This window comes from Otolemur garnettii, unplaced genomic scaffold (assembly GCF_000181295.1).
Source record: "Otolemur garnettii isolate 467f Iridium unplaced genomic scaffold, OtoGar3 scaffold00005, whole genome shotgun sequence".
Classification (NCBI taxonomy): Eukaryota; Metazoa; Chordata; class Mammalia; order Primates; family Galagidae; genus Otolemur; species Otolemur garnettii.
In genome coordinates, this window is record NW_003852400.1 from 12321291 (window position 1) to 12344622 (window position 23332).

General features: G+C 36.8%; 1 protein-coding gene across 1 annotated transcript in view; it reads right to left on the reverse strand.

Moving 5' to 3' along the window:
- Positions 1-17269, reverse strand: part of SEMA3A (semaphorin 3A) — a 213821-nt gene extending 196552 nt beyond the window's left edge. The window contains exon 1 of the mRNA XM_003782631.2: positions 16759-17269. Coding sequence (XP_003782679.1) covers positions 16759-16870 — 112 coding nt within the window. The 5' untranslated portion in view covers positions 16871-17269. The remainder of the gene's footprint in view (positions 1-16758) is intronic.
- Positions 17270-23332: the final 6063 nt, after the last annotated feature.

Sequence of the window (23332 nt, forward strand, 5' to 3'; positions counted from 1 at the left end):
AATATTTTTTCTGTTCTTTTACTGAACTGAAAAAAAAAATTATATACTGTTAAGTACATTTGTAATAATAAATAAAATTTAATGAGCTTATGGGAGTATGTTATCATTTGATAATAACTAACTTAATTGTTATGTTTTGTTCTATGAATCATGTTATGTTCACTTTTTACATAGTCCACTCAGAAAAAAAATGGCAGTTACTATTATTATTCAATAACTACATATCTTCTATAAAAGTTTAAATTGTTTTGTGAGTTAGAGCTGTTTCCCGTCTCCAATGAGTAAGAAATACAAGAGAAAATGTGAAAGGAAAACTTTCTCTTCCCCAATCCACCTCACAGCATCTATTGTATTTCCTCCCCTGGATTTTATTCTTCTGATTTGACTTCCTTCCAGCCCTTGAATCGCCTGTATAATCTCCTGGGTAGATCATTATACAGACAACTGTATTGATACCAAGTCACCTTGCTCTTTCAGTTCTCTCCTCTTACATGCATCTTGCCTTAGTCACCATTCATCGATCTTTTCAGAAGACAGTGAGAATAACAAAGTCACACACAACCATTACTATCTCCTTCATGAAGGGTTGCTGCACTGAATGAATTTATTTATTCAACTGAAGGCTTAATACAAGGCAGACAATAAGCAGCCAAACAAATTGTCTGTTTCCTCCGCAAGTATACCTACGTATTGACGCGATTGCTCTAACTATTATCCCTGGAGTTATCTTACTTGTACTATTCCTTCAATCCTCAGTTCTCATTTCAATCCTTTGTGAAGAATGCTTCTCTTGATTTCCATTACATTCATTGTATTCTTCACTGTTATAACAATCTGATGCCTCGTAATGTGAGTTGGTCTAAACATTTTCCATTGCTGTCTAGTATCTTCTGAGCACTTTTCTTAGTGTTCCACGTGTATCACCCAGGACACATTTTAAAAAGGCCCTGTCCACATCTCATGTGATCTGTACTCACACGACAAGGCAAAAGGGGTAGAATCCCCATCTCACAAATAAATGCTGCACTTCAGTCATGTAGACAATTAGCGTCAGAGCCAAGCTCAAATTTCTGATCACTGAATCCATATTCGTAGTTTTACTATACTCTACTGATGCCAAATAGAGAGTAGTTCTGAACCTGGTACCTTGCACTTAAAATGTGCTCAGACATATCATTTAAATGATAATTATGAAAACTGCATTATGTCATTATTTTCACTGGAAACTAAGATGAAGGAACAGATGGACACTGAGCACCTCCTTTGGTGCCCAGAAAAGTCAAGTTATTTGTCGATAGTTATTCATTTAGTACCTGAACTTATCTGATGTTCTCACGCGTGCCTAGGTAACAGAAAACACTAAGCATTTAATGAGATGCTCTTGATGCTTTTTCTCTTTCTTGTTTATTTATTCTACTTTTTTCACTTATAAGGTTCCCCATTCTCCCCTCCCCTCATGTCTGCCACAAGTCTCTTTGATGCCTACCTCAGATTCTTCCTCTCACATCAACCCTCTTTTCATCCTTTGCCCCGCTGTGGCATTTTTAGTGACACATCGCTTTTGGCACATTTGCCCCAAGTCTGTGTTTTGACAGACTTGCCTACCTTTGCCACTATGTTTAAGCACTTTGAAGTAGAGAGAATGTCTTTTTTTTTTGAGACAGCATCTCACGATATTGCCCAGGCTAAAGTACCATGGCTTCAGCCTAGCTTACAGCAAACTTAAACTCCTGGGTCAAACCATCCTCCTGACTCAGCCTCCTATGTAGCTGGGACTATATGCACCTGCTACAAAGCCCACCTAATTTTTCTATTTTAGTAGAGATGGGGGTCTTGCTCTTCTTTAGGCTGGTCTCAAACTCCTGAGCTCAAGGGATCCTCCTGCCTCAGCCTCCCAGAGTGCTGGGACTGTAGGCATGAGCCACCGCATCCAGGCTAGCCTGGCATATTTATCTGTGCATAAGACACAATTTACACTGCCCTGTGTTATATATCACATAGTACTTAGAGAAATGAGCAAAATTTGTAGAGAGTCATTGGTTTCTATGATAAACAGAGCTCTACAGAACTGCTTCCCACTGCATCACCATCTACTATTCTATTCCGTATAACCTTAAATTAAATTGCTGCTTCTCAGGTACATAGTACAAATTAAATCATGTGTCTCCAGAGTGCTCTACCAGAAAGCCCTTCATCATCCTTAGTTTTTTGTTGTTGTTATAGTTTGGCCAGGGCTGGGTTCAAACCCGCCACCCTTGGTCCATGGGGCCAGCACCCTACTCACTGAGCCACAGGCACTGCCCATCATCCTTTCTGCAAAATGTTTCTTCTCCTTATAGGGTGAGTTTAGTTTTCCTTCCCTATATAAAACTTCATTGGTACCTCTGCAGTTAACAGCATTGTGTTTTACATCTCAATGACAGACAAATTTTCCTTATCATCATGTAGGATACTTTCTCCAGGACTACGTTGTGAAGTCTTGAGAACAGAGATTAATCCTATGGGTTCTTCTCCTAGTCATCATCGCAGTGATTGGTGTTCAATAATACTTTGCAAATCTTTGTCCATTTGAAATGGGTTTCAACAATTTAAAAGAACACTTCCTGGATGAGAAAAAGAATAAGCAGCAGCAAGAAGCCAGTAATATGGAGATACACACCAAGAGTGATGAGAGTTAGCCTGGAGCCAAACTGCAGTGCCACCTCCACGCACACGTATGCATATCTGTGCGGAATGAATTTTCTCTCTTCTAGCACATCTCACGTCTAATATGCTTAGTCAGTGCCCGTCTGCAAACACGCTCTATTCCTACTCGTCTCTTTCAATCTTCCTTTCTTCATGTCATACTGCCTCCACTGCACTATGAAATGAACTCCAAAGGGCAACTGGCATTTATCTGGTAGATGGTGAAATCAACCTCTATTTTTGAAAATTTCATGTTCATTAAAAAATTAGCCTGGAAATGTACTAAACACTAAGCAGCCGAAGCTGATGCTGAAGGGCGAGATCCTCTGCACAAGGGCCAGACCTTTTTCCTCTGTCCCAGTTCTCCAGATCCTGGCCCGGGGCCTAACTACTGAATGAAGGAAGGCACGGAGAGCCAAGACTCGAAGGCTAATCCTTTCTCTTAATTATTAACAAGTTTTACTGAGATGATCAGTATCATGTTTCTATTCCTGGTTTTCTTATATAAATATGTTAGAATGAGTAAAGTTATGTCTAATTTATTTTTAATTAGCAAGTTGGGAATACGATGGCCCCAATTTCAGTCTAAAATGATATAAACTTGTACTTTTTTGTCCATGATAAAGTTGGTAAGATAATGCTTAAATATTCTTCCTTGGTTCTTTTTTTTTTTTTGCTGTTCTCTTTCCCTCTTCAATTGTGTAGTGACATTACTTTAAATATGTGTTGTTTTAATATCCAGCTTTTATGTTCAACAGATGATAAAAATATTTTAAAAGAGGCAGAGCATCATTTTACTGAAGCTAAGAGCTTCATTGTTTTGAATCTGAAGAAAGGAAAGCATTTATTTTTATTATTTCTATTTCCTTTACAAGGAGATTTGATTCAGGTTTACATGTTCAAAATTTATGGAATGTTATGGAACATATACAGGGCGGCCATAAAGTTTGTGTGTGATTTAAAATTAAATTGCACACAAACTTTATGGCCACCCTATAGGTGCACATACACATGCGTACACATATATAAATAGAAAGAATATGTTGTAGGCAAAAAAAAAAAAAAAATTGATATCATACTAAAAGAAAATAGGAGTGGGACTATTTATTTTAATAAAAGTTAACTGTAGTCAGTTTAAAATGCTACTCTTGGCAAAAGTAGTTTTCCAGGGATAGACTGACGTAATGATGTCTAACTACAGCTACTTACATTTTAACAATTACTTAAGGAAAAAAATATTTGCCTTTGAATATTGTATCCTAAAAATAATTTAACAGCACAAAGCCGAACTATATTTTACATTTATTAGACTTTACTAAGAAAACAGTAGTAGTTTTACAAATTCATCACTGATTATTTTTACATTTAAGTTACTATTAAAAGAAAAGTTGCTCCTTGTGATGTGGTTATAATTTATAACCACAGACAGTCTAAGTTTTTAAGCAAAAACTATACCTCACCTTCACATATCATTTACATATACTGATTGCTTCCATATGTCTGGCATAAGGAAAAATAGTTTATGAGTATTGTAACATAGTGAAAGCCACAATGAAATAAAATTCATCTTTGTCTAGAATATCTCAGAAATGTATTCATGTTGGTGCATAAAGTGTTTTCCAAAAGAATTCCGTCTTCCAGAAATGCCCTATAAAAGCTGACTGTGGCTCCTGTCACCTCCCTTTCTAACCATGCCTGGATTTCCCAGTCTGGATTCCAAGTGTCTTCCGTTAGACAAAAGCCCCTTTAACTTACTCTCAGCATGTTCTTCATTCTATTTATTAGTTTCAGACTGCGAATTTATTTATTTATTTTTTTTGAGTGACTGAATATCCTCTTTCCTGCAAATAGGTTATTTGCGATCACAGGTGGTTCATAGAATTGGTCAGACAGACTCAGACTTTGTATCTACAGTGTTTCATTCAGACTCGGGGACATATTAAATAGAAATATGGTGTTGGTTCCTATGTGGATTCAGTACTTCTTAAGTGGTCATGAAGGATGTTGTGTCTTCATGGACCAAGTCATAACAAAATAATAGTCAGGGCAACCATTACAGCATCTGAGAGGATATGCTGTAAGTACAGGAGCAAATAAAACTAGTCATTTCCTGGTTATTTTTACTGAATATTAAATGACTGGTTTTAGTTCATGTTGAAAACAGGACTTGGAACTTACAGTCTGTGAAATTCAGCCCACCCTTTCCCTTAGAAACAGGTGCTTCCTCGCTCAGCCTGGCCTAATACGTATTCAGAGTCAGAAGACCTAAAAATCAGGTCTCCTGTCATCCCCATCACTAAGCTTATGGGCACATTCATACAGATTCCAATCAAATCACAATTACAACTGTGTTAACAACAGGTCTGCAGTCAAGGCTTCCCCTGAGTGTAGGTGCAGGACTGAAAGACCTAAGGTTAGATTCAGTTTTTTGTTTTTTATCAATTATTTATTTGAAACGCTACATTTATAAAGCCTTTTCATATCTTCACTGGTCGGTGATGTTGAAAAGCTTTATGTTTTTAAACATTCACACTATTATACTATCATTATTCGAAGGCACACCACAAATGTAACAGTTGTGGGTTTTGTCATTACCATTTGTAATGAAATTCACAAGACAAATAATGGTTACAGAATGTTTTCAAAGAAATAAACCACTGTAACCCAGGACCTGTGTGATAATAGTAGTTGTTGCATACCTGCAATGTACTGAGCTCTGATTGGGCGCCCCACACGTGCACTGTTGATGTCCCTATAAGAGTTTCCGTGAGGTAGCTATTTTCTCCACATTCGAGAATGGAAACTTGAGGCTGAAAAAGGTAATGCCAGGCCAAAGTCCTCATAGCTACCAAGTGCCACAGCCAACTCGATGCTTTCATCACCGTGATCAGGTTCCTTTTGTCTTTGTGAATTTTTGTCTAGTAGTAAAATTTTCAAACTCTATTAATTTTCAATAGGCCAATAAGGAGGAATTAGGTGCTATAAGTTCAATGTGACTTACCATTCAATAATGATAAGGAATGATAGTGCATAATTGCATATATGCCATGACTTTGGACATTCTAAGAATGTAAAATGTTATTCCTCTGGATATATGAAAAGGCACCAAAGATGTTTAGTGACAATCTCCATATATAAAAAAAAAAAAAACTGAACAGTATAAAATATGGTGTAATAAGAACAACAGAGAATTGAGGAGGGCCAATGTGGTCCATGGTGTGTGTTATAAGTGGTACAACTGATATCACAGACTTATATCTGTACTAAAGAAACAAATTATTATACCATCACTAACTTCACTTTCTTACATGGAATCTGATTAAAAATAGACTAAACGGATTCTGTTAAAATTAATGTGATGGTGTTTTTATAGTTGTGGACAGAAGCACTGTGGCAGAGTAGATAGCTTTCTCTAGTTTGACAGCTAAAGGGCTAAGCCAATCGGATAATTACGAATGTAGAATGGATGATATAACAGTGGGCAAAACAGGCATTGAGCATTACTTAGGCTTTGCTAAGTAACTTCACAGGTGCCAGAAAGAAACTTTTTTAAAAATCATTTCGTCTAATTTTGTTGTTACATTAGAAATCCTCCTTAAGTACTTGTCTGGATGAGGAGATTGAATGGCAGAGACTGTTGGCGTGTGCAAAGGGAGGCTTACTTCTGTACTGAATAGGCACCTTGGGAAGCGAAAGAATTCTGGGACGCTATTGAACATGAAGATCACGCAGTGTGAAGTCAGAAACTCCATGGCTCCCGGCCAGTGTGTAAGCCCAGCTCTAGATTGAGCTGTTAAAAAGAAAAGGTTTCTAACCTCCTTCTGTGCGGAACTTGAGGGCTTCTGTTTTTTAAAGCCTGGAAACTTATCTCATACCCCCCAGGAGAGAATTATCAGGATTTTGTTTTCAAAAGGTTAGCCTAAATGAGATTTTATTTGGATAGGTCAAGAAGATACAGATTAAAGATTTGTACTTCCAAAGAAAAGGTGGAGAAGGGGCTATGGGGGGCTTAAAAGAGGTTTTTTTTTTTAAATAATTACATATTTCAAACCTGAAAAGATAGAAGGTTGTTATTATATTGGGGAATCTGAACCCTGATCCAACCTTGCACACTGGAGGTAGAAGGACCTGAGGTAGAAATGTTACCTGCACACCTGAGAGTGAGACCCTAAGCTCTGTGCAATAGGGACAAGGTGACCAGGAGGCTCAGGGCAAGGGCTACTGATAGAGGGCTCTTGGTACTGCCCAGAGTAGAGGCGCCCAAAAGAGAGCAGAGAACTTGGCTAGACAGCAGCATTGAAAATAGCAGATGCCTGGAAAGGTGAACCTGAGTGACAAGTGGCCATATCCAATCCTGAACCACTTGAGACCTAACCCAGTCCAAGGGAGAGACTGCCACCCAACACCTTCACCCCAACCCTGATCACTACACTTTCCATATTCCAAATTAAATACAATATTATTTAGAAAAATAACAGCACTCTTATCAGAGTGTAATAGGTGCACACAAACCATCATATATGCTAAATATAAACACACCCCCCTGTGTACTTCTTCATCTAGAGTCCACTCTGGAAGCACAGGAATTACCCTATTATAACCCCAATTCCAGAAGTGACTTTGTAATTTGTCCTGCAAGATACCATGCCTCTACAACTTTGTCTAACGTGTTATGAAATATTCTAAGATTTGACTTGTGTGCTTATTCCGAAACTATTTTTTTTTTTTTTTTTTTGTGAGCCAGAGAAACATCTTGAAGAAAATCAAAGTGCTATGTGGGTGAAAGAATATGCACTATGTGACTTTGCATGTAAAGGTTTGTGGCGTGTAACAGAAATGCAGAGTTGGGGGAGCGTCTCAACTCCTGATACGCATGATGGAGATGCCATGGGTCTTCAGATTAAAATAAACACCTTTGTAAAACAAAAACTGTTCTTTTCACAACTTGTTGGTGAAATAAAGGAATAGTAATTAAAGGAGAAAAAGAGTTAACTAGAAACACAAGGAGAACCCTACATCCTAATCAGCATATTTTATAATATCAAGAAACTTTAGGCTCGGCACCTGTGGCTCAAGTGGCTAAGGTGCCAGCCACATACACCTAAGGTGGTGGGTTCAAATCCAGCCCGGGCCCGCCAAACAACAATGATGGCTGCAACCAAAAAATAACCGGGCATTGTGGTGGGTGCCTGTGGTCCCAGCTACTTGGGAGGCTGAGGCAGGAGTCTCGCTTGAGCCCAGGAGTTGGAGGTTGTTGTGAGCTGTGATGCCACAGCACTCTACCCAGGGGGACAGCTTGAGGCTCTGCCTCAAAAAAAAAAGAAACTATAATAATAGTGTTTTGTGCACTGGATAACCAAATTCAACTCACTTTTCTTTTCCCTTTATTAGAAAGAAGCTTGCTCATGTATTTTATAGATAAATTCTAAAGAAAAGATAGATAAGCCCAGATGACTCTGTAACCACGGTGGAAAGTTTTTATGTACCCTTTGTCCCTCTTGCCATCATTTTCAGCCAGACCTAGGCAATTGCACATTAACAGCATCAAGTTCCTAGCCTGCTAAGCTGCAGCTTAAGGGATATAAATTACTTAAAATATATTGTTGCTCTCCTAAAAAGAAAATCAAGTCACAAAGAAACAGTCTGTGACAGCAGTGGTTGCCATTCCTCCTTACTTTTACCTTCTCATATTCTTCTTGTCATTTAAGGTTCATTTCCTTGTGCCCTATTTTTTAAAAGTCCCCTCAAGTCTTTAGGTAGGTATGATATTGCCGTCCTCAGAAGTCCTACTACATCCGTCTTTTTTTCCAAAAAAGTATTCACAAACAAATCTGACAGCTAATGTATGTGGCATTATCTGTCTTCTATACAGAGTGTGAAGAGAGATAATGATAACAACTAATCTTTATAAGTAATTAAAATTTTCAAAGCTGATGAAAACGTAGCTTCCTTAACACTGATTCTTACAGGATAGTAACAAGGTTTATTCTCCTGAAATTTCAAATTTGAAGATCAATTTACAATTTCTAAACCACATTATAAAGATTCACAAGGAGTTATATATCCTGGATTTGACTTCAGGTGTAAACAACTTTGTTTTAGGTTGGCCCAAAATATTTCCTAACAGTTAGGATCAGATATTAATTATATTTTAATACCACTTCATCAGTAGGTTTTATATATAACAATTCTGTTGGTAGCTGTCCTATTGTGTCTTTTCCTGATGATATTTTTACCTGTCACAGAACAATATTTATGTCAAGAATAGAGAAGCATGAATCCTATGTACTCAATTTTGATATGAGGACAATTAGTGACAATTAATGACATGGTGGGGGTGGGGGAAGGGGAGAGCAGAGAGAGAGGAAGAAGGAGGGAGTGGGGTGGGGTCTCCGTGCGTGTGGTAGGGGGTGAACACACGATTGTAAGAGGGACTTAAATGCAATCAGTGTAACCCAGTTTCTCGTACCCTCAATGAATCCCCAATTTTAAAAAAGTTGATTATATTAAAAAAAGAAACATATGTTTTAAAGAAGTTTCTGTTACATATTATAAATGCATGTTATTCTAATATTAATCTATAGACCTATACACATATATAAGAGGCCTAAGGAAATCGGCCTTATCTTTACACATCCGCTCAATGCTGAGTTCAGGATCTTAGGAGAAATAGCGCCCCCTATCCTCTGTGTACTCACACTTCAGCAGATTCCTGGGGTATTTCCTATGGCATTTACTCTCTTGTGCAAGTGGAGAGGAGGGCGTGTGAGGATGGAAGTGGGTGGTGCTCCCAGGCCACAGAACACAAGGTCAAGGGGAGAAAGAGGCTGACTCAGAGATGAAGTGTGAGAGGAAATGAGCAAGTGCTGCCTGTGATAAGTGTAAGGGAGGCAGTGAGATGGCTCGGAAACGCTGTCTCTCAGCAAAGCGAGGGCAAAGTCAGCATCACCCGAAGAACATGGACAAGGAAAAACAGTCGGTCTAAACGGTTCAACAATTATACTCTCAACTTCTCCCCAGATATTCAGACACCATGAGACTGAAGATGAGAGCCAGTATCTGCTCTCACAGGAACCTCTCTTTTCCGGCTACGTGTACTATGACTTGGTTAAGAGTAGAAGGAAAACAGCGGATCATCTAAAGGAAACAAACAATTGCCCCATCTGGTTTAGAGTCTCCCAACATGTGTGTGTTGTGTATTTCCCATCTCCTGCCTGCAGGCAAACATAATGACCCGGGTACTGTCTGATTCAGACACAGAATCAGTGGTGCAGGAGATTTTCTGTGGAGATAGCCCTGCCCTCATGCCCTCAGTACAGTCCCGAGGGCCTCCAGTGCTCCCCTCCTACCCTAGAATCTAGCTCTACTCACTGTCTCTATGATAGTTTTATATACAGTTTACTTAGAACAAATTGATTTCCTTGCATTCTTTTTGTATATAAAACAGGTTTTATTTGATTAGCAGGCATACTTTTGGTTTTAAAACACGGTATGCCATGTAAAGCAAAGCATCATTCTAAAACGAGTGCTTCTGCTCCAGACACTGAGAATATAGAGATGAAAATACTGCCTACCTAGTCGTAAGGACCTCATCATCTGGCAGGACAAGGAAGAGTCACACAAGTAGTTTCGCAGACTCAAGAAGCTCTTTGACATGCTCACTCAAACTAAACTTCCGAACTAAGCTTCTGCTGATGAAGACTCAAGTGGGTGATGCTATATTTTATTTAAAGACACGTTTGTCACTGTAGTCATACTTTTAAGTTACCGTAAGATTTTTCAACATTGATCATTTCCCATGCCATGTCTGTCCAAGCAAGGAAACCTTTGACAGGCAGATTTAATGACTTATCCGGGAGATGACAAGACTCTTTAAAAATCTGCGGTCCCTTTACGTTTTACGGTCAGCTTGTAAAAAAATACTGAGACCACATTATCCTTCATATTTAGCAACAGAATTTTATTTTTGCTTATCTTCGTTCCCTAATTCAAGTATAAATTGTGTATTTTCTTATCCTGGGTTTGACAGAGTCCAGCTTTGTTTCTGCTTGGAAACAGTGTGTGAATTCTGTATTTATACTAATGTTTATGTCTTGGCAATAGAAGGAGATAGTAGCTGGAGACATTGAGACTTATTTGTGTCAGATGGAATTTAGTGACTCTTCCATATGTGTAATTATGGTAACAATTGAAAACAACTTAAAATTTAAGAGTACCGGGAGTCATTTTTAAAAAATATATACCAAATGCAATTTTCTAAGTATTATTTCTTTTCCTACCCAGCTACTCTCCAATTACAAATGATGGCAATAACGTGCCATAGGCAAGAAGACTTGGTAAGCACACTTAGCACACGTTAGGAGTCACACAGACACCCACACACACATATATATTTATCTTATGCAAATATTAAGATATATAATCTTTAATACAGTCACATGAAAATATCCTTCCATCATTCTAATGGGAGGGTATTGCAACGTCACTCATTATTTTGTTTTATATTATACAGGTTCATCTCAAATATAAGTTATCATTTAAACTAAAGGATATTTGTTTACTACTTTACTTACAACCATTTACTTTTTCAGGGTTAATATGTGCAAACAAATGCGTGCAAAGAGCACACCAATAGCTTTACCAAATTCCATTTTAACTGATGCTCCTGTGAGGTACATCTCATAAGGCTCAAGCCAGTTGTCCAAACTCGTCCTCCTCACATTTTCCTGTGTATACTTATCCTCGCAGCCTGCCCATTTCTAAACTAATGAAAGAGCTGTCACAAATTGCTAGTGCCACCTATTAGTGGAAGCATAGAACTGCAAATCATGATAATGCCTTTGAATAGTACCTTAGGAGTCTTCAGGGCTAAAAGCCATCCCAAAATTCACACGTGATCTAATTAATGTTTATAACTACTGATTTTATTTCAAGTGATCCCTAACTCCATACATTAAACTCAGTTCAATATTGTCATGAGTTTGAAGATTTTTATCTATGATGTGGCATCCATAGATCATTTTATTGTAGGTTTTATAATAATGGTTTCATAAAAGCAATGCCTTATCTGATTAATATGTAACTCTCCACTATGTGATATCATGACTTTGTCAATACAAGGTGTTAGATAATGATCAATACAACATTTAGTTCAGTGTTGGTCATTTTGAAGAGTTTTATAAAAACTGAGGTATAAGTTTTATTGAGGATGGTCCTGAATTTAGATTTTAAATTCGTCAAAATTGTCAAGGTGTAATATTTTGACCTTTGAATCTATGATACATACATGTGTCACTGAAGACATGAGAAAAATTGAGGTGAAGCTCAACTACACAATTTCTTACAACTTTAAAGTTCATAATAATATTAAAATAAAGCACAAGTTTCTTAAAGCACAGCCCTGAAAATATGATACATGTTGTTACGTGTTGATTTATGTGTGACTAATGTAAAAATCAGAAAACAAAGATAAATTTGATGTCGCCTATCTATACATCCACTTAATTGGCTAAATATGTAGGTATTTCCTGTCACGGACAACAGTAGGATTGGAAACAATCCACAAGAAGAGTGAAAATACAAAACTTCAGAATGGAAAAATGACTCCATATTCACCATTTAAACTAATAGTGACTAAATATCATTTTTGAAAGTTCATAGATTAGAGGCTTACAGGGGATGGTTTTATTCCCTGTTATTTTTCTGTTGCTAAAGTCTATACTCTATAAATCTATTCTTTCCAAGGCCGGTCTGGTTGGTGGTAGCTTTAAACAGAGAAGCCACAGATTGGAGATTTTCCCTAGCCTTCCTATGATATGACCAGTGTTGAATCACAAGATGTGTGAATGTGTATTTTGTTTTATTTATTTATTTTTTGGCCAGGGCAGGCATACTTGCTGAATAGATGAATAAAAGGTTCTAGATTTCTGTGTCTTTAAATTCAAGATGTCAGAATCAAAATATGGTGCATAATGTTAACAAAATTTGAGAAAAAAAGGTCACATTAGTTAAAAATTAGCAGGTTAGAGACCGGGTGCCCCATATGCAGGGACTATTTGAGAAAAAGGGTATCACACAGAGAATTGATAGCTTCTCTGCTGTACACATACTTCTGTGTGTGCTCATATGCAAACACTGGTACTGTGTCCTCCTACACCCATTTTTCTTAGAAACATTCCACTTTAGACACAAGGAGATTTTTAGTATAAGATTAAGTCTATCCTATACTATTATGTGAATACTCAAGATACCCATGAAAACTTTCCATAGAACTCAAAAGATTCCACCAACTCTACTTTTTATCTGTGTGTACAAAATTTAAAATGTAGTATTTTAACCAATAACTTTATTTGTGAGGAATTTTATTGTTATTAAAACTTGTACATTGATGAGATTACTATCTGAATTATAAAATAAAGTTCAATTATTCTTATATATTCACACATAGGTATGTGTTTGCCTGCGTATAGTATGTGTTTACCTGCATATATGTATGTATGTACCTGTGAATATATGCATATGTGTGTGTGTATATAAACACTGCTTTGATAAAAGAAAATCTCTGAAGTCAAAATGTTTATTCAGAAAATCCTTATTCATATTAGTCTGTGGAGCAATTATAACTTAGTGAACAAAAGGTAACGAAACTGACTTTTGCAAATTTTACTTCCGAATCCCTAATTCAATAAAATTATCTTCTCGTATCAGCAATACATATGAGATCATTTCAATTTCACTGATGATCTTAGTCTTTTAATAAATAACCAACTTGACATTGGAGGGAAAAATTGAGAAAATATAAAAGGAAAGTCTTTCAAATGCCTGCCATTTACTGAAGTTCTCTCTACTCAGTCTGGTCTATGAAGGGATGTTTTAAAGTGCTGATTTAACCTCCAGGTTCACAGGATCATCAGCACATTGAGACCTGCCTGTGTCTTTGATTTTTCCTAAAACTGAACCCCACACGGTCCTGGAAAGAACCCATTACATTGAATGAAGGAACACTGGTTATTTATGTAAAGCCCCAACCCTAATTTATTTTCTTGTGATTCATAGAGTTTTCTGAAGGTGTCAATGTATCACATGCCCCAAATGGAAGATTATTATATGTTTTCTAGTCTTTCCTGAGAAAAGTAAAATTTGACTAGTTTTGTAGAAGAAATAAACAGTTATAAACCAATTTTTAAATGAAGCATTCTAACATTTAGCTATATTACATATATTTAAAGAAGACAAACATATCTCTGATTGAATGTTTCCTGAAGATAATTTCTATGTGACGGCTGAGATTTACAGAGTTCTCACATTTTCTTCCCCCATAAGGATTCTAAATCAGCCTGGTTTAGAGGAAAAGCCAGCATACCCCCATTTTTCTAATATTATCACTTCTCCAGATGGTCTGGAACACATCTAGTCAATTCCTTTTTCCTAGAAAGTAAAGAGGTATCTTATTAGATATGTATGTTTATCCACTACAAAAGCGACCTTTTTGTTTTTACTTATTTTGTTTTCTTATTTCACGTATCAAATCTCTTTCATCGCCTAGTAGTCAAGATGACAAGTGCACCCTGAGCTCAGAGACTGCCTGAAACTACATCTTGGCAACCTGAGCAATGAGAGAGTTAATGGTGGATCTTTGAAAACAAGTGACCATGGGAAATTAAGGTTGGCAGGGATTTAACTCTTCATGAATCATGTTAGAATATTTTTAAAGGTAATGCAGTAGATGTTTTAACTGTGTTTGACATCTAATTAGGGAGGAAAAAGAAGTACTAAACACACATACACACCCCAACAAAAACCTCTATTATACTTTGGAAACTAAGTGCTGACAATTGGCTACCAGGTGCTCGCTTTAGCAAAACAAGTACACTCTACAGAAAGGTAACGACAGACCAATACAATGACAGAAAAAAAAACTGCTTGGGTCATTCCTTTCATGCTTCTTACTGGTGTTTATTTCACAGCATATTTAGCCAAACAGCCGAGTTCTAGGTATATGCATAGAATTGTTACGTAGTTATAGGACAATTTTTGATTTAAAAGAATGCAGAATGATTCTACCAGAGGCCACTGCTGTGAAAAGCACATAAAGACAATGCCAAACACACGTATCTTGTCCATAGATAAGCTTGTTTCATCAGAAAAGTTTAAAGCATGTGTGCACAACAAAGAAGTTCTCGGATTAAATGTTCCACGTGTCATATCTAGAAAGGACCAGTGCCTTCTCTACAATGGAGAGTTCAGTACCATGAAATGACGTGCTTACAAAATAAACATAATTCTCTTATTTCATTTGGCAGTTTCTTTAGCACCTAGACAAATAGACTCACATCTAGCTAGATTTTTAAAATATGTTTCACGATTTTAAATATCTCAATCTAAAATTATACCCAATAGCCACTCACATCTTCCAGGACTTAAGTTGTAGGTAAAACTTACTCCCAAGGAATAACAAACTTGGAGTAAAGTGGACTGTCAACTTAAGAATAGTGTGACGGCACCTTCCAAAGGAGTGAAACTAGAAAGCAAAACTGATGACAACACAGATGCCATAATGTCATACACGATGGAGATAATTTAAAGACAGTTCCTAAACAGAAACCTAATAGGTTTAGTTAAATGTTTGATGGCTGCTAGATGATGTTTTAAGACTTCTAAAAAGTACAATTGAAATGCTGCCTGTTTTTGTTTAAAATGTGTTCCTAATTTGATAACCGGGAAAATACTATATCAAAAATTAAACATACTTTCCAGTTCAATGTACTTCAGGTAATCAGTACTAAATCCAAATAAATACACTTAATGTGGTATTTAATTTTCTAATTCAAAGTATGAACATTACATCTTTCTTATTTATGATCCTCATTCCCCTAGAGCACTCAGAAAAAGATATTCTTCATGATGTGAAAATTAAAGAATATAGTTTCTGGCATAACAACAACGTATTGTAGACAGACATCTCTCCAAATAGATTCCATAATTTTCTTTTACCTTATAAGCTACAATGATATAAGCATAATAAAAGCATCTCACTGCCCCACCCCCAATTCTAGAAATCTGAGAATCAGAAGAAATCAACACCTTAGGAAGTAAAACTACTTGAGTTAGAACAGTTCAACTCTATTAACATAATACCTGAGTCATATCAACATTTTCTGCCCCTGAAGTTATATATACATATCATTTGGAAATCTATTTTAGCATTACCTTATACAATCTATCTATAAAATCTATCTACACAAATATAGAACAAATATTTTCTTTAAAATTCTAATAGAAAAACACATACATTAAACTGTAACCAAATAAAGTACCATGTGATAAAGCCGTTTTTATTGCTCTCTTTAACAGGTACTTTGAAAAGAGAAGTTTGCACAACTATCTATGAAAATGCCTATTCAAATCTCAGTGAAGTATATATGGAATTAAATAACATATTCCAGACTTTAGCTTTACACCAATTAGCCAAATACACAGCCTTTTGTACAATCATAACACACTGTGGAAAACTAGTCTGTTCTATCCAGTTTATATTCTCTTGGCAAACCACGATCTACTGCTTATGTTAAGCATCTGATTGTCAGATTTGAACAAACTGAATATTCATGATGACTATTAACCATTTAGTGTCTAAAACTAAGAAAATGCAATTCATCCCAACAATTACCGTAGGTGAGGCATGCACATCCACAAAGAGACAATTTTTGCATTAATATTTTTTTGAAAATATCTTCACAGAAGTCAAGTCAGAAAAATGAGCAGAACCTAAGATCGGATCATGAGATATAAGGATCAGTATGTACCGGGCACACAGCTCTTCTCTGCAAATGTGATTAAATGTTCTTTGTTTGCATTTAAATTGTCATATATCAAACAGAACACATGCTTTTTTTTTTTTTTTTTAAAAAGGAGGTTTAAATCATGTCTGCAAAATACAAATATTCACATAGGTTTTCCAGGTTAAACTAAAGATTTGATGGTTTGGGTTGGGAGGGAGTTCAAGGAATGAAATGAAAGGCGGGGGAGGAGGATTACAAAGCTAGCCAAATAAAAGAAAAAATAAAGATTTACCTTTGTAGGATAATTTCAGCCTTGGTACATTGTTCTTCCCATTTTGATAGTTTGCTCTTGCTGTAAGTAATACTCCCCAGAAAAGACAGACAATCCGAGTCAACCAGCCCATGCTGCAGACGCCGTAGTCCCTGGGCTGCTTTAGTCTCCCTTCCTGTATTGTGCCGCCAGAGAAGTTCACACAATCTGGAAACTGGAGGTAACAGGTGATTTAGGTCAGTTTCATTCATAAATGCAGACAATCAAGACCTCATGGCAACACTAACACCTCTTCTGTAACAGTCACTGAAGAACAGAAACTTCAAACCCTCCAAAAAGGAGAGAAAAAAAAATCTGAGCCAGGCACCACCGGATAATGAGGCACAACTGTTGTGTGGAAAGAAAAAAAAAATTAACAAGAGCTGCTGCAGTGGTGCTTAAGAAGCAGTTCCTTTTATCTAAGCTCCTCTGATAGCCGGTGGCGGACTCTAATCCTGCTCCCTGCTTCATTCGGCTCCGGGGAAGCAGAATGAAAGGGAAAGAGAGAGAGGGAGAGGGAGAGGGAGAGAGGAGAGAGAGGGAGCAGAGAGAGAGAGAGAGAGAGAGGAACTGGGAGCAGAGCGGACTTTTCCTGTACACATGTAGGGAGAGATGACACAAGATCCCGCAGACAGGTTTTCCCAACACTCACTAGACTGGCTGACAATGGGAGAACAGGCAAGCTCAACCCACTCCCCTTCCCTCCTGTCACACAACACATGCAAAAACCATCTCGGAGAGATTAGAGCCGGGAGCAGAACCCTCCAGCGTGCCTGTGAAAGGCATGTAGCTATAAATTTACTTCCCAAGGCAAGCGTTGTTTTATAGCCATTTTGGGGTGCAATTCTGATCTCAAAAATCTGAATTTTGCTACCTACAAAATTTACAGTTCATGCTCATTATCTACTTGCTGAACTTGTGCATTATTTGTGTGTCTGTACGTGTGTATGCGTGTATATATCTCCTCATCAATATAACTTTAACCCCCGAAGGTTTTAAAGCCTTGTTAGCGATCATTCCCTCCTTCCAACAAACCCTCTAGGCTCAACCACCCCCTTCCCCCTCACCCCACCCTACTGCAATTTCAGCAAAGAAATTCCTAGTAAAGCCCATTTCAACAATCAGTTCAAGACAAATATAGGTCCTCTGAGAATTATAAATTACAACGGGGGATTCTCAAAAGGATACTCAGAATTTAAAAACATCCATGGTTTTCCAGCTTCTGGAATGCTCTGGCTAACATTTTTAATGCATCACATCTCATTAATTAAAGTCACTTCCCTAGTTTTGGTTTAAAGGGCAGAAGAAGATGACAAAGTTCACAAAAGTCCCTGCTGAGTGTCAAGGACCAACATAAAAAGAATATCTCCGTGCCTCCATGAGCTGGTGAAGGGTTACTAAATTTTCTGAGGGACACATATTCAGGCAGTCATACAAACACCATTAGTTCTCTCAAAAACAAGCATGTTGTCTTTTAAACTTTCTCTCCTATTCTTCTTTCAATTTTTCACAAAACTAATATTCTTATGAGAATATTTTGAGCTTGTTGAATAAAAATTGACAGGACAGAAGTTTCCTTTCTTTCCTCCTCCATTCTTTCTGCCCTAGCCCTCCTTCCACTGCCCCCCCTACCCCCCCACCCCCCACACACAAACACTTAAAACACAGAAGAGCTCAACTTTAACAATATGGAAACTTCTGGGCTAAAAGGAGAGAGGGCGCCTCAGAATTAAAAACATAAACACTTTCAGAAAGGGGCTTAGTATTCTTATAAAAAATGATCTAAGTATTGTCACTACAGTTTTCATTCCTTAACATCTACAGACCAATAAAGAACAATACTTACCCTGCTCTGTGTGTGTGAGAGAGAGAGAGAGAAGGAGGAGAGGAGGAGGAGGATGCAGAGGATTTAAAGATTTAAAGCCAGGAAGAATGGGGGAAGGGGAGGAGGGATTCTCTCTCCTTCACTAAATTGATTCATCAAACAGATCTTATTGTATTTGTCATTTATTGCAAGCCCATTGATCAGCCAGTATTGTTAAGAAAATAAAATCCAAAAATAATGTTGATTTTACTGATTCCCACACTTGTTATCCTGAGCACTTTTCATGCTCTAGGCATTGGATTAAGGCTACAAATGACAAGAGACTTGTCTGTCTTCCATGGATTACTCTCTATAGACATTCACTCTTCAGAGGAATGCATGTCACTTTGGGATTATTTAAAGGGTTGGACTAATGAATTATCATATTGCAATATCACACACAACTAGTTTAACACTTTAGAGAGTTTCCCCATTTTCATTAATATGTGTTTTAAAGGTCTAAAATGGATGTTTTTGCCTAGTTCTTCTCAGCTAAAATAAAACAAGTTTATTTTGTCAAAACTAAACAGGATGAGCCAATTTAGAAGTGTATCCATTTCACCTCCGTAATATCTGATCCCAAAATATTTTGGTGTGTTCTAGGGAAAATAAAAATTTAATGAGTAAATTTAGATAGAAAAAAGGTCAAAATTAACTCCATAGGGAAGAAAGATACTCAACCTGAATTTTGAACCACAAAATCAGGACAGAGTTATTTCATTTTGTAAAACAAATCATTTAAATTAATGCGGATACATGGAATTTGGAGCACAGACACCCCCACATAGACACTACACATTTTTAAAAACTTTCCTATATGTATATTCGATATTTTTCCTACCCTCCAATTTAATTATCATCATTGTATTTTCCAGACGTTTGAAAGATTCTACAGATGTACATTTGCTTTTCTGAAGATTATTTTATTTTACAAAGGTAAAAATACAAAATTATTATGGCAATCTAACTGTCCTAGATTGACTAAATTATAAACAGTAGGAGAATCCAACTGCACGGAGATATTTTAACTGTGATTTAAAGAAAAAGAAAGAAGAAAAAGGAAATACATGCCTCAAAAATACTTTAAGAAGTAATGAAATCTGATATTTCTGCTGCTTTCTCATTTGACTGTCATCAGGGTTTTATGAGGTTGTTTTCAACTTTGTTCTAATACCTTCAAACGCCTGAGAGGTAACCGACATTAAACCTATTTCTCAACTAAAATAGAAGTAGAGTAGGGGTGAATATGGGTGGGTGTTTATCGGAATCTCTCAGAATCGAACTGAATGTGAAATGTGAATTTTCATTCACTCCTCCAAAGATGACTTCTTATTTGGAGAAATACGGGGCCCAAGGCTTGAAATGAGAATCCCTGCTGTATTGCCACCATAACCTTTGATTTTCACTGCATCATTTAATACCTTTTAAATGTCAGAAATATTATATTGACCTTTTGCCACTGAATTTTTTTATTTGAGGTATAAGTGAAACATTTTTACTTTTTTCCTCAAAGTGGTCTATTTTCCATTATTTTCTAACCTACAAGCTACATCCAGGGCTATCATTAACTCTATTTACCACTGAGTTCCTAATATGTTCTAACATTTCAAGTTTTCAGACATGATTAACTCTTGCCACAGAGTTGAATTTGAGCAGGTGCCTATTACGACGATCATGCTGTCGTACACACTTCTGTCTAATAAATCAGTTGTTTTTAACCTCACCTCATTCCAGATTGAGATGGATTGCTAATATTTTTTAGAGTGGCAACTTTCTGGGTGACATACCTGATTTTCAAGAGAAACACCACTTCCCACTTCACAACAGCTTAGTTAACGCGTTTTTCAATAATGATCTGTATTGCCATCTCTGATACACATTAAAGTATTTCACCATACAAATATACTTTTGATCTTTTCTTGTATTGAATGAAACCAGTGCATATATTTTTAAATGTCTATATTACTATAAACATTAGAATGGGCATAAAGATTGTAATTTAAGAGTAGACATTGTTTTTAATTTGTGAGATAGCATGCTAAGTACTTTCCTGGGTTAGCAACACCCAGAATCTTTCTGTGACTAGTAGGTAAGAACACTTGCTGTATTTGTTCATCCAAGGATACAAAGAGAAGGTATATTTTAGATGTACTTCAAGGACTTAGCAAATAAAATGTACTTGAAAATGTGGAGTACTTGATAAACAAGCTTACCTTTCCCTGCAGTTTCCCTCCATCACCACTTTATTGTGATTAGAGAGAACTCCCCCCAAATGTGTGCCCCTCTGAGAAGCAGATGACTTCTTTAAGGGAAATTAATGATTTGGGAATTTCAAAATGAGTTGGTTCGCTAGTTTTACTAAGAAACAACACCAAGGAGAAAACTAATAAGAAAACCAAATCTCAGCCGTCTTCCTAAGATGGTTTTCAATTGAGTCATTTAAAAAAACATGTATAATTTTTCACCCAACATCTGCTGTTCCGTGTTTTCTCTTTTGTTAGATGCAGGGGTGCTTCATTAGTATCTGACAAGGCGCGCGATCAACAGAATTACAGCGAATGTCATGGTGGAACATTTGCCCTTGCTCTGACTTCTTATGTTGGAAATTCATTTTTAATGAGGATCTTCGAGTACAGGAAATTTGAACCTTCTTTTTTTCTAAAACAGAATTGTGTGGGTGAAAAAATTCTTTAGAAGATCAGAAGACATTCTATTAATTGGGAAAACTAAATAGTTGATGTATTATTCATTCCAGCCAAAAATGATAGTGACTTTAGAGCTGCATTTGTCGCTGGGAACTGGGGGTGGCAGGTTAAAAGCGATGTTGAAGAAATTAAGTTAAACTTTCCATAATCTGACCCTCACGAATGCTTTTAGTTTAAGCAACATGTGAAGGCAGTAGCTGAGAGAAGGAATTGATAAAATGCAGAGGGAATCCAATCTCTAGAGAAGCATAACTCCTCCCTCTCCCTTCAACTCCCCCCACCTCCTATGAATAGTGATTTCAGTAAAACTAGCTCCTCCTCCCCTGGTCTGAATCTGTAACAGTTTGAGGGGAAAAAGGGAGTTTTGTGTTTTCCTGTTCTCTTTTGTGATATTCATGCGCATGATACTTTCAGGTAAATAGGGACCCAGGGGCTCTGAAGATAAAAAACAGTCCTTGTTTTTCAAATGAATAGAAGAAATAACTATTACGTATTTCTGCAGGAGACCAGAAATTGGACAAATAGTCACATTAACTGTGGCTGTAGATTTTAAGGGAAATCTAGATAAATAAGAATATCAGAAATTGGAAGACAAGTCTTTTAGTGGTGAACTCTTTCCCTGAGTGTTTGAGTAGTGGAGCCAGTAGGAGAATTTGGATGGGGGTGTGGGGGGTGGTAAGTCTGAGTGGGGGATGGTAGAGACAGAGGAGGGAGGGATTCATAAAATGTCCTAAGTTATGGTCAGTCTCCAAGTTGCCAGAAGTGGCTAGAATTCAGTTATAAGAACACAACTTCTCATTTCTATGGTCTCTTCTTTTTTCTTCTTAAAGCCATCATAGTTTTCAACATCTCAGAATATTTTAAAGATGACATTTTCTCTTTGCCTTTTCTATGTTTAAGGAGTTTGTCATCACTACAGCATCTTTATTAGATTATCGGATGAATGAATGCAGTGTTCCTGAATACCGATACATTAAAAAACAATAAAACACTGAAAATACCTGGATTTCTTTAAGTGTCTCCACCTCAACTCAAATGGAACAAGAAAGTTTTCAAGTGAGACAAAAATCCCATTGTTCATACTGATCAGTACAGGCTAGGCAGTGAGGAGGGAAAAATGAGGCATCTGTGGAATACCAATGAAATGAGCAGGTTGGCTGTTGAGTGTTTCAGGACATGAAGTTATTAGTTATTTGCTTTCAGTAAAAGCCTAGCACACACCTTTTCATCAAACAAATAAATAAGCAGAGCTGCGCTAAAGAAAGAAAGAAAGTGAAGCGACCAGGCAATATTGTCTAAGGGATTACTTTACATCTGACTCAAGTAAATCAGATGCATAGTTTCCCTTTGTTACCCACTGAAAAAGAATGCTGCTCCTCAGATGGAAGTTTATTACCATCTCTATAATCTAGAAAGAAGCCCTTTTTCCTTTGTTTTAAATGTTTTTTGAAGAGTTTTAAACTGATAAGGTTAGGGAACAGAAGTGCCGAAACCTAGAATTAAAGCTCCCTACAGGCGTTTATTATAATGGCAAAACCAACTGTTTGGAGAACTGTGATTCAAAAACCGTGCATTCTGCTTTTCAAGGGCATACATTTCTTTAAGTTGCAAGAATTAGGAAGCAAAAGGCTTCCATTATTTTTTCCTAATATATGTTGTGTCAACTGTAAAACATCATTTGATCTAGTCAATACCTATTCCCATTTTTCCTTTGGTGATGTGGGGGTAGAATTATATAACAGGTTTGATTTCAGTGCCTTCACTGCAAAAACAGCTGTCATCTTGTGCAGAAGATTAGAAAATACCTTGTTTAATATTTAACTTTTTCATTATTAATAATCTGTGAAAAAATCAGTGTTCCATTTTTTTCTTAGAGCATATTCACTGGATTAATCTTTTTGAAAATCAATCAACATAAATTCATTTTCTTTTCTCTGTTGTATCAATGAAAAGAGAAATAGCATCCAATATCTACAACATTGCACTT